This window comes from Heterodontus francisci, chromosome 5 (genome assembly GCF_036365525.1).
Source record: "Heterodontus francisci isolate sHetFra1 chromosome 5, sHetFra1.hap1, whole genome shotgun sequence".
Lineage (NCBI taxonomy): Eukaryota > Metazoa > Chordata > Chondrichthyes > Heterodontiformes > Heterodontidae > Heterodontus > Heterodontus francisci.
Genome location: NC_090375.1, coordinates 8274664 through 8287199, shown reverse-complemented (window position 1 = coordinate 8287199; position 12536 = coordinate 8274664). Strand labels below are relative to the sequence as shown.

Genomic DNA, 12536 nt, shown 5'->3' with positions numbered 1-12536 from the left:
ATATTGACTGGCTATTCAACCTTGAGAGGGGCACACTTTCCAGCAAGGATCACCAGCAAGCAGTCAATAACCCTACATTATATTTCCCCCTCACTCGCTCAGGGAGATTGAGGATAATTCATGCCTGACCTGCTGTTTGCCTTGCCGAGTTAACTCAACACACAACAGGGATCAAAGCTCAGACCCTGTGATTTGTATGTATAGCTCCAAACCTGGTGCATCTTTTAGTGATTACACAGTCAAGGTGGGGTCTGGTATCCTGCTCCAAGTCCTATTAACCCATCACTCCCGGTGCACATTGACCTACACTGGCTCCCAGTCCAGCAACGCCTCAATTTTAAAATTCTCTTCCTTGTTTTCAAATCCCTCCATGGCCTCGCCCCTCCCTATCTCTGTAATCTCCTCCATCCCCATAACCTCCCAGATCTCTGCATTTCTCCAATTCTGATGTCTTGAGCATCCCTGATTTTAATCACTCCACCATTGGTGGCCGTGCCTGCAGCTAACTGGACCTAAACTCTGGAATTCCCTCCCCAAACTCCCCCACCTCTCTTTCTTCCTTTAAGATGCTTCTTCAAATCTATCTCTTTGACCAAGTTTTTGGTCATCTGCCTGAATATGTGTCTCAGTATCAAATTTAGTTTGAATATGCTCCTGTGTTAGAGGTGTTGTGTAATTGCAAGTTCCTGCACTCTGTTCCCTGTATCCCGTGGAATTATGCCTGAGCCTGAGACACCACCCAACGGGGAGGGAAATTGGTGAAAGGGAGTCCTGCCATTAATTGGCTAAATCCAATCGCATATATTAATTCAGATGGAAAATAAATACCAAAAGTGGGAAAAAAGTTTATGTTTCAAAGTATGATTAATAGCAGGAAGTAAAAAATAAATTACATGACAGGGTTCTCTCTCTGTAATTGGATTAAACTCCATCCCCTACACCTCAGTGACTGGGGTTTTGACCCATCCCTCTAAATCTCATTGGTTAGCTGCCCCATGTGGGTGGAGCCTCATGCTCTTTAAAAGAGGCTGGTTTAGAAAGGTATGTGTTTGCAGTCTGGGAGCAAGAGTTGGAGTAGAATCTGCTTTCAGAGGTAGAGTGAAGTGTTTTTTTAAAATTCCTTTGTGGGATGTGGACATTGTTGACCTGTGAGAAGGTGTTAATTTGGTCAATAATTGATCTAAAATGTAAGTGTACTTTGGATCTGTGTTCTTGTGTCTCTATTAATTGGTTTTTCCTCTTCTGTTCTAGTCACTTCCTGCAGCTTCTAAACCATGGCCGATGAAGATATTGCTGCTCTGGTGGTAGATAATGGATCTGGGATGTGTAAAGCTGGGTTTGCAGGAGATGATGCCCCCAGGGCTGTGTTTCCCTCCATTGTGGGAAGGCCACGTCACCAGGTGAGCCCTTTAGTTCAAAGTATTAACTTCCTTGGTATATGGAGAGACGGTAATCTTTTGGTTCTGGAATGGCTCCTTCCTGCAAGATTTGAATGCTGGCTTTAACTATTTCATTCAATGGTTGTGATGGCTCCCAACAGGCCTTGTCAGTGTTGGGAGTAAGTGGCTGATTTTTGGGGGGAGGGTGTGAAAATTGGGGTGTGAGCACAGCTGCTGACTCTCTCCATTGGCTAATTTCTGCTTCATTTGATGTATGCTACTTGTTTTCATGAGCACTGGATCGAATGGGTCTGTGCTTTATATTTGATGTATTTCTGCAAACGCGACATGAAATCGTGTGACATTGATCACAAGTCGTGGGAGTCAGTTGCCAGCATTCGCCAGAGCTGGCGGGCAGTCATAAAGACAGGGCTAAATTGTGGCGAGTCGAAGAGACTTAGTAGTTGGCAGGAAAAAAGACAGAGGCGCAAGGGGAGAGCCAACTGTGTAACAGCCCCGACAAACAAATTTCTCTGCAGCACCTGTGGAAGAGCCTGTCACTCTAGAATTGGCCTTTATAGCCACTCCAGGCGCTGCTCCACTGACCACCTCCAGGCGCTTATCCATTGTCTCTCGAGATAAGGAGGCCCAAAAGAAAGAAGAATGAATTTCTGGGACAATATTCTGATCTTGCTGCAGTATGGGTTTGTTTGAATTTGCCTGCAATGGATGACAATTTTTTTGAAAAATTGTATGAGGATCAAACTGGCTCAAAGGCAGCTGAGCAAAAAAGACAGCAGAGTCTCTCAGTCTTTCCTGCCATCTATCACATAGGTCTTAAATGACCGCATGAGGGAGAGACTGGACAAGCCGCTAACTCTGGACGAATTGACAAAGGCTTTCGAGACAAGTAAAACTCCAGTAAGCGCCGGCTTGCCAGTCGAGTTGTACTCGGCCCTGTGGGACTGGGTCGGCCCAGACCTGCTGGAAGTATACGAGAGTATGCTTCTGACCGGCAGCATGTCAGAATCCATGAGGAAAGGCATCATCACCCTCATCTACAAGTGGAAGGGGGAGAGGGTAGAAATCAGAAATTGGCGTCCCATCTCACTGCTTAATGTTGACTACAAGGTTCGTCCAAAGTCATAGCCAGTCGAGTCAAATCTGCTCTGGACCTGGTGATCCACCCCGATCAGACCTGTACTGTACCCGGCAGGAAGATCTGATAGTGTCGCACTACTCAGGGATACTATCGCATATGTACGGGACAGGAGGGTGGACACCTGCCTCATCAGCCTAGACCAGGAGAAGGCTTTTGACAGGATATCACGCACCTATATGATGGATGTGCTTCCCAAAATGGGGTTTGGGGAGGGAATCGGCAATTGGATCAAACTGCTCTACACAAACATCAGTAGCGCAGTCTCAATCAATGGGTGGGAATTGGAAAGTTTCCCGATCCAATCTGGAGTCGGACAGGGCTGTCCTCTCTCCCCAGTCTTGTTTGTTTGCTGTATTGAACCCTTTGTGTCTATTAGGAAGGATGCGAGCATAAGCAGGGTGACAATCCCAGGCAGTGGAGGCACTCCAGTTAAAACCTCCCTGTACATGGATGACGTCGCCGTCTTCTGCTCAGATCCGCTGTCCATTTGCAGACTGATGAGCATCTGCGACAAGTTCGAACTGGCCTCGGGAGCCAAAGTCAACCACGGCAAGAGTGAGGCCATGTTCTTTGGGAACTGGGCTGACCGATCCTTTTTAAATCTTGGAATATGAAACTAGTGAGTAAAAATTGACCATGAAGGTTTTGTACCATTTTAAAAACCCAACTGGTTCATTTCCTCCTGTCCCTACTCAATCTAGACTCCAGTGCCACACTACCACTAGAGATGGACCATAAACATCAATCCTGCCAGTCACCCCCACAATTCTCAATGAGGGGGAGAAGGATTTTATTTTGTGGCCATGCTGCAGAATATAAAGGATAACCCATCTGGTTATGTGAAGTTTTTTTTTATTGAACAAGAACAGTAATTTAATCTGTGATCCACATCACAATAGGGTATGGCACTTTATACTTGGAGTTATAGAATCTTTCTCAACAGAGGCCACTGCCTTTACTGGCTTGTCAATCCTGTAAGGGTCATTGGGTCAGTTTAATGTAGAAACTTTGCAGCGCTGAACTCGACATAGAATACCTGTTTTGATCATATTCTACTTGTGGTATAGAGGATTACAATCAGACTCCCCTGTGCTGGAGGGGAGGCAAATCCAGTTAAACTTCTGTCTCCTAATCACTATCCTGCTGTGCTAGTCAAAAACAGGGTTGGGTTGTGGCTAAATGTTAATCATGTGTGAATTTGTATAATCACTGGGTGAAGAAAGCTACACGAGTGCTAATCCCAGTATCAAGGAGTTTTCTCTTCACGTCTACTAAATGTGAAGTGGTTTGGGACAGCCTGAAGATTAGTGTTGCCAGTCATGTCCACTTGTACACTGCAAGACCCTGCAAATCGTAAATGAGATTAGCCAGTTTTATTGAGGGATGAACACTGACCAACAGGAGGAGATACATCCCCTACTCTTCAAATAGTGCCATGGGATCCTCTACATCGGCACACAGATAGTTGGGATCTATTTTAACACAACCTCTTACCCAGTACAACAGTGTCCAGAGATTGAGCTCAAACCTTCAGACTGGGCTTGAACCAGTGACCTTCTAAACTTGTGGTGTCGACTGAGGTGGGAAGTGAAATTGGGCTGGGGAGAAGATGGGTTTGGTGGTGAATGCAGTTGGGGGAGCATTTGGATCAGAAGCAGTGTCTTTGAAAATGCCACCTTTATCATATCCAGGGACATAAGCACTCAAACATTGGCCTTCAACAAAAAAGCAACAGCATTCTGTGCACAGCAAGATCCCACAAATCAGTAGCTCATGGTGACTAATTATTGGGAGGAGAGATTGAACATCAGCTGAGAATTGTCCTCTACTCCAAGGCAATAAAAGCTGGCCATCCAGAATGCTCTCACCCTGACCAAGTGTATTACTTTGTGTGAAGTAATTTAACCCATCTGCCTGTGTGTCTCCATGTGCATACTTTCTGCACATGATGCATCTATATATAATGCATAAATATTTTTGTCCTTGGATTAAATTTGCTCATTCTTTCCTCAAGCCCAGTGCCTCCAACATTTTGTCTAAGCTTCAGAAACTCTACAGAACAGCACCACTGTTCCAGATGTGGGCTAGCACCATTCCTAGAGCAAGGGAGGAAAATGTAAATCCTCCTGATCCAATTGCTATAAAGATCCTGATGTTCAAAAAATCATGGAATTAATCAGGCCAAGAGACCATTCAGCCCATTGTACCTTTACTGGCTCTCAGCTATCTAGTTAGTCCCATAGCCCTGCCATTTTGCCCCTTCGAGTATTTATCCAATTCCCACTTCTGAAAGTTGTTGAATCTGCTCCCCTTGGCAGACAATTCCAGATCAAATAACTGTCTCTGTCTCTCTCTGTCTCTCTCTGTCTCTCTCTGTCTCTCTCTGTCTCTCTCTGTCTCTCTCTGTCTCTGTGTGTCTCTCTCTGTGTGTCTCTCTCTGTGTGTCTCTCTCTGTGTGTCTCTCTCTGTGTGTCTCTCTCTGTGTGTCTCTCTCTCTCTCTGTGTCTCTCTCTCTCTCTCTCTCTCTCTCTCTGTGTGTCTCTCTCTCATTTGGCTGAAGGGTGGTGAATAGTTTCAATAGTCGTCTCCTTCTGGCCTGGACTAACTTCTATAAGTCTCCATTGATTGGTTCCTCTAGTTTCTGCTGGTATGTTTCATCCTTTGTTTTTATTCCTCATTCTAGGGGGTGATGGTTGGAATGGGTCAGAAAGACAGTTATGTTGGTGATGAAGCTCAGAGCAAGAGGGGAATTCTGACCCTGAAGTATCCAATTGAACATGGCATTGTGACCAACTGGGACGACATGGAGAAGATCTGGCATCACACCTTCTACAATGAACTGCGAGTGGCCCCAGAGGAGCATCCAGTTCTCCTCACAGAGGCACCTCTCAACCCCAAAGCCAACCGGGAGAAAATGACCCAGATCATGTTTGAGACCTTCAACACACCGGCCATGTATGTTGCCATTCAAGCCGTACTGTCCTTGTACGCCTCTGGCCGCACGACTGGCATTGTGCTTGATTCTGGTGATGGTGTGACCCACACTGTACCAATTTATGAAGGGTATGCCTTGCCTCATGCCATCCTGAGATTAGACCTGGCTGGCCGGGATCTGACTGACTACTTGATGAAGATCCTGACTGAACGTGGGTATTCCTTCACAACCACAGCCGAGAGGGAGATCGTGCGTGACATCAAGGAGAAACTTTGCTACGTGGCTCTAGACTTTGAATCTGAGATGGCGACGGCCAGCTCCTCTTCATCCTTGGAGAAAAGCTACGAGCTCCCTGATGGCCAAGTCATTACCATTGGTAATGAGCGTTTCAGGGCCCCAGAAGCCCTTTTCCAACCCTCCTTCCTTGGGATGGAATCTAATGGGATCCATGAGACCTGTTACAACAGCATCATGAAATGTGATGTAGATATCAGGAAGGATCTGTATGCCAACACTGTCTTGTCTGGTGGAACCACCATGTACCCAGGTATTGCTGATCGGATGCAGAAGGAAATCACATCCTTGGCTCCGAGCACAATGAAGATCAAGATCATTGCTCCACCTGAGAGGAAGTATTCAGTGTGGATCGGAGGATCCATCTTGGCTTCTCTCTCCACCTTCCAGCAAATGTGGATCAGTAAGCAAGAGTATGATGAGTCTGGGCCCTCTATAGTCCATCGTAAGTGCTTCTAACCTGCTGCAGGGCATCAGAACTGATTTAAGCCTTTCTAAGTTGATGGGTGTTGGCTTTTTTGCTACAGCATTCAGTGTTTTTTTTTTTTAAAACTGTTTTGCCTTTTGATCAATCTTGACTCCAGTCTCCATGTTATCTTGGAAACAGTTAGGGGATCATTACCTTTTTTATCCTAGGATGTTTTAATGGGAGGTGTAAAATTGTTGAGGCATGTATTTCCAGGAAGAAACAAACATTCGTTGCCCCTTTCTATCTTCTTGAAAGGAATTGCGAGATGAAAAACCATGGTTGCTTTAGTTTGCCCCTCCAGAATTCCAGTTGTCACATGATACAATAAGAAATGAAACTTTTCACTCCATTGCATTCTCTAACCCAAAGGGTTAGAAGTCCTAAATCTCTCCAAGCAGGACCACCATTAAACAGTTTCCAGTTTGACCCTGACAGTAACATTAATTGTGTTTGAATATTTTGCAGGGCAATGGCTAGTGGTGGCGTCGTTTCATGGGAAATGAATGCAAGGGTTTTGTTCCAAATTTCAAAGTTGTTACGCTTTCAATTAGTGTCTTGCATTTTATACCTGTCCAATTATTGTAGAATGTTGAATAAAAGATGTTTTTGCACAGTGGTGTCTTGTCTCGATCACTGCCTTCAACTGGTGTGTACAAACTTTTCCTCCATAGCATCTGGCCATACAGTTCAGGCCATCATGTCTATGATGGCTTTCAGAAAGCAATCCAATTAAACTCTCTCCTCTGCTGTTAACAGCATAGGCCTGTAAATTACTTTGCTTCAAGGAATGAAGCAGAGTGGCACAGTGGTTAGCACCGCAGCCTCACAGCTCCAGCGACCTGGGTTCGGTTCTGGGTACTGCCTGTGCAGAGTTTGCAAGTTCTCCCTGTGACCGTGTGGGTTTCCTCCGGGTGCTCTGGTTTCCTCCCACATGCCAAAGACTTGCAGGTTGATGGGTAAATTGGTCGTTGTTAAAATTGCCCCGAGTGCAGGTAGGAGAATGGAGGGAAGGTGGGGATGCAAAGGAAAATGGGATTAATGTAGGATTGGTATAAATGGTTGGTTGGCGTGGACTCACTGGGCTGAAGGGCCTGTTTTAGTGCTCTATCTCTCTATCTCTCTATGACTCTATAATCCATTCCATTTTGCAAGTTACTATTCAATTTGTATCCACTGCCCTTGTCAGGCAGTGCATTCCAGAGCAGACACCAGCAGTCAATAATCCATTTTTAAACTAATTGCGCAGGACAGCAGGAAATTTTAACCGTGAGATCTCTGTAAATGATCCATCATTAGATTAATATCTCTTCCAAACAGTGCAGCAATGTCCCAGTACTGCAAGCATCCGCCTGTCATTTGTGCTCCCATCTAGCAACACAATGATGCACTAAACCATTATTGTAAAACTGTACCCCTGGTTATTTTCCTCTTTGGAAATAGCACTCCATCCCTGTACTCTCCATCTCAGGGGTTATACTCTCTGGCTCTGGGCCACCCCACCAATAATCTGTCTCCAAAGAAAACAACCCCAACCTACCCAAACTTTCCTCATAGCTAAAATGCTCCATTCCTGGCAACACCTTCATAAATCTCTTCACCCCCTCTACTGTGATCACATCTTTCCTGTAAAGCAGTGACTCCTTGGCAGACTGGTACAAAAGGTGAAGTCACACGGGATCAGAAGTGAGCTGGCGAGATGGATCCAGAACTGGCTCAGTCATAGAAGACAGAGGGTAGCAGTGGGAGGGTGCTTTTCTGAATGGAGGGATGTGACTAATGGTATTCTGCAGGGATCAGTGCTGGGACCTTTGCTGTTTGTAGTATATATAAATGATTTGGAGGAAAATGTAGCTGGTCTGATTAGTAAGTTTGCGGACGACACAAAGGTTGATGGAGTTGCGGACAGTGATGAGGATTGTCAGAAGATACAGATCGGTTGGAGACTTGGGCGGAGAAATGGCAGATGGAATTTAATCCGGACAAATGTGAGGTAATGCATTTTGGAAGGTCTAATGCAGGTGGGAAGTATACAGTAAATGGCAGAACCCTTAGGAGTATTGACAGGCAGAGAGATCTGGGCGTACAGGTCCACAGGTCACTGAAAGTGGCAACGCAGGTGGATAAGGTAGTCAAGAAGGCATATGGCATGCTTGCCTTCATCGGTCGGGGCATAGAGTATAAAAATTGGCAAGTCATGCTGCAGCTGTACAAAACTTTAGTTAGGCCACACTTAGAATATTGCGTGCAATTCTGGTCGCCACACTACCAGAAGGACGTAGAGGCTTTGGAGAGAGTACAGAAGAGGTTTACCAGGATGTTGTCTGGTCTGGAGATAATTAGCTATGAGGAGAGGTTGGATAAACTCTGATTGTTTTCACTGGAACAACGGAGGTGGAGGGGTGATGTAATAGAGGTTTACAAAGTTATAAGCGGCATGGACAGAGTGGATAGTCAGAAGCTTTTTCCCAGGGTGGAAGAGTCAGTTACTAGGGGACATAGGTTTAAGGTGCGAGGGGCAAAGTTTAGAGGGGATGTGCGAGGCAAGTTCTTTACACAGAGGGTGGTGAGTGCCTGGAACTTGCTGCCGGGGGAGGTGGTGGAAGCAGGTACGATAGCGACTTTTAAGAGGCATCTTGACAAATACATGAATAGGATGGGAATAGAGGGATACGGACCCCGGAAGTGCAGAAGGTTTTAGTTTAGACAGGCATCAAGATCGGCGCAGGCTTGGAGGGCCGAATAGCCTGTTCCTGTGCTGTACTGTTCTTTGTTCTTACTTTAGGGAAGGAAATCTGCTGTCCTTACCTAGTCCAACCTATATGCAACTCCTGATCCACAGACATATGATTGACTCTTATCTGCCCCCTGTAAATGGCCTGGTAAGCCACTTGAGTTTTATCAAACTGCTAAAGAAAACCTTAAGAGTAAAACCAGATGGACCACCCAACAATAAATAAACACGAAATCAGTCTAGCCGAGCTGATCCTGCAAAGTCCTCCTCGTTATCAGCTAGGGGTTTGTGCCAAAATTGGGAGAGCTGTCCCACAGACAAGACAAGCAACAGCCTGACAGTCATACTCAATGAATCTTACCTTACAATGTCCCTGACACGGCCATCACCATCCCTGGGTATGTCCAGTTCCAGCCATCCCTGGGTATGTCCAGTTCCAGCCATCCCTGGGTATGTCCAGTTCCGGCCATCACCATCCCTGGGTATGTCCTGTTCCGGCCATCACCATCCCTGGGTATGTCCTGTTCTGGCCATCACCATCCCTGGGTATGTCCTGTTCCGGCCATCACCATCCCTGGGTATGTCCAGTTCCGGCCATCACCATCCCTGGGTATGTCCTGTTCTGGCCATCACCATCCCTGGGTATGTCCTGTTCTGGCCATCACCATCCCTGGGTATGTCCAGTTCCAGCCATCCCTGGGTATGTCCAGTTCCGGCCATCACCATCCCTGGGTATGTCCAGTTCCGGCCATCACCATCCCTGGATATGTCCAGTTCCGGCCATCACCATCCCTGGGTATGTCCTGTTCTGGCCATCACCATCCCTGGGTATGTCCAGTTCCAGCCATCCCTGGGTATGTCCAGTTCCAGCCATCACCATCCCTGGGTATGTCCTGTTCTGGCCATCACCATCCCTGGGTATGTCCAGTTCCAGCCATCCCTGGGTATGTCCAGTTCCGGCCATCACCATCCCTGGGTATGTCCAGTTCCGGCCATCACCATCCCTGGGTATGTCCAGTTCCGGCCATCACCATCCCTGGGTATGTCCAGTTCCAGCCATCCCTGGGTATGTCCTGTTCCGGCCATCACCATCCCTGGGTATGTCCAGTTCCGGCCATCACCATCCCTGGGTATGTCCAGTTCCAGCCATCTCTGGGTATGCCCTGTTCCAGTGATGGCACAGTGGTATACAATCAGTAGGGAATGGCCCCAGGAGATGGGCATTGCCTGGCACTTGTGTGACGCGAATGTTACTTGCCACTTATCAGCCCAAGCCTGGATATTGCCCAGGTTTTGCTGTATTTCTACACTGACTGCTTCAGTATCTGAGGAGTCACGAATGGTGCTGCACATTGTTCAGTCATCAGCGAACATCCCCACTTCTGACCTTATGATGGAGGAAAGATCATTGATGAAGCAGCTGAAGATGGTTGGGTCTAGGACACTACCCTGAGGAACTCCTGCAGTGATGTCTGATGATTGACCTCCAATAATCACATCCATCTTCCTTTGCGTTAGGTATGATTCCAACCAGCAGAGAGTTTTCCCTGATTCCAGTTTTGTTAGGGCTCCTTGATGCCATACTCGGTCAAATGCAGCTTTGGTGTCAAGGGCAGTCACTCTCACCTCACCTCTTGAGTTCAGCTATTTTGTCCATGTTTGAACCAAGGCTGTAATGAGGTCAGGAGCTGAGTGGCCCTGGCAGAACCCAAATTGAGCGTCAGTGAGCAGGTTATTGCTAAGCAAGTGCCGCTTGATGGCACTGTCGACGACACCTTCCATCACTTTACTGATGATTGAGAGTAGACTGATGGGGTGGTAATTGGCCAGGTTCGACTTGTCCTGCTTTTTGTGTACAGGCCACACCTGGGCAATTTTCCACATTACCGGGTAGATGCCAGTGTTGTAGCTGTACTCGAACAGCTTGGCTAGGGGCGCGGCAAGTTCTGGAGCACAGGTCTTCAGTACTATTGCTGGAATGTTGTCAGGGCCAATAGCCTTTGCAGTATCTAGTGCCGTCAGTCGTTTCTTGATGAGTGAATTGGATTGGCTGAAGACTGGCATCTGTGATGCTGGGGACTTCAGGAGGAGGCTGAGACGGATCATCAACTTGGCTCTTCTGGCTGAAGATTGTTACAAATGCTTCAGCCTTATCTTTTGCACTGATGTGCTGGGCTCCCCAAACATTGAGGATGGGATACTTGTGGAGCCTCCTCCTCCAGTTAGTTGTTTAATTGTTCACCACCGTTCACAATTACCATACCATCAGTGTGCACTCAACCATCTGCAAAGTGATGAAAGGTGTAGTTGACAGTGCTGTCAAGTGGCACTTACTCACCATTAACCTACTCACCAATGCTCAGTTTGGGTTCCACCAGGGCCACCTGACTCCAGAACTCATTACAGTCCAAAAGAGCTGAACTCCAGAGGTAAGTTGAGAATGACCGCACTTGACATCAAGGTTTGACTGAGGGACTGCAAATAGATGAGAAATAGGAGGGCGCCAAGGATAGATACTTGGGGGACAGCAGAGGAAATGGTGTGGGAGCAGGAAGTGAAGCCATTGCAGGAGATTCTCTGGCTCTGACTTGATAATAAGAATGGAACCAGGTGAGTGCATGCCCACCCAGCTGGACCATGGAGGTAAGGCATTGGACAGAGATAACTGTGTCAAAGGCTTCAGACAGGTTAGGAAGAATGAAGAGGGATAGTTCAGGGACAGAGATAGGGTACACACTGGTCAGGGGATGGAGAGATTGAGGGGGAGACTTAGGATAAACTTGCTTAGAAAGGCACGGATTAATCAGGGATAGTCAGCATGGATTTGTTAAGGAAAGGTTGGGTCTTACTAACTTAACTGAATTTTTTGAGGAAGTAACAAGGAGGATTGATGAGGATAGTGCAGTCGATGTGGTCTACATGGATTTTAGTCAGGCATTTGACAAGGTCCCACATAGCAGACTGGTCAGAAAAATGAAAGCCCATGGGATACAGGGGAATGTGGTGAGTTGGATCCAAAACTGGCTCAGTGACAGGAAACAAAGGGTAATGGTTGATGGATGTTTTTGCGAATGGAAGGGGGTTTCCATTGACGTCCCACAGGGCTCCAGTGTTGGGTCCCTTGCTGTCTGTGGTATATATTAATGATTTGGACTTAAATGTGGGAGGCATGATTGGGAAATTTGCAGATGGCACAAAAATTGGCTGTGTAGTTGATCGTGAAGAGGATAGCTGTAGACTCCAGAATGATATCAATGGTTTGGTTGAGTGGGCGGAAAAGTGGCAAATGGAATTCATTCTGGAGAAGTGTGAGGTAATGCATTTGGGGAGGGCAAACAAAGTGAGGGAATAGACCATAAACGGGAAGATATTGAGAGGGGTAGAAGAAGTGAGAGACCTGGGAGTGCATGTCCACAGGTCCCTGAAGGTGGCAGGACAGGTAGATAGAGTGGTGAAGAAGGCATATGGAATGCTCCCCTTTATCGGCCGAGGTGTAGAATTCAAAAGCAGAGATGTAATGTTGGAACTGTATAAAACTCTGGTTAGGCCACAGCTAGAATATTGTG

General features: G+C 46.7%; 1 protein-coding gene across 1 annotated transcript; it reads left to right on the top strand.

Moving 5' to 3' along the window:
• Nucleotides 1-1251: 1251 nt before the first annotated feature.
• LOC137369709 (actin, cytoplasmic A3a-like) lies at nucleotides 1252-6855 on the top strand. The gene is made up of 2 exons (XM_068031069.1): nucleotides 1252-1400; nucleotides 5225-6855. Exons 1-2 carry the CDS (start codon nucleotides 1275-1277, stop codon nucleotides 6227-6229), a joined length of 1131 nt encoding a protein of 376 aa, XP_067887170.1. The 5' UTR covers nucleotides 1252-1274; the 3' UTR covers nucleotides 6230-6855.
• Nucleotides 6856-12536: the final 5681 nt, after the last annotated feature.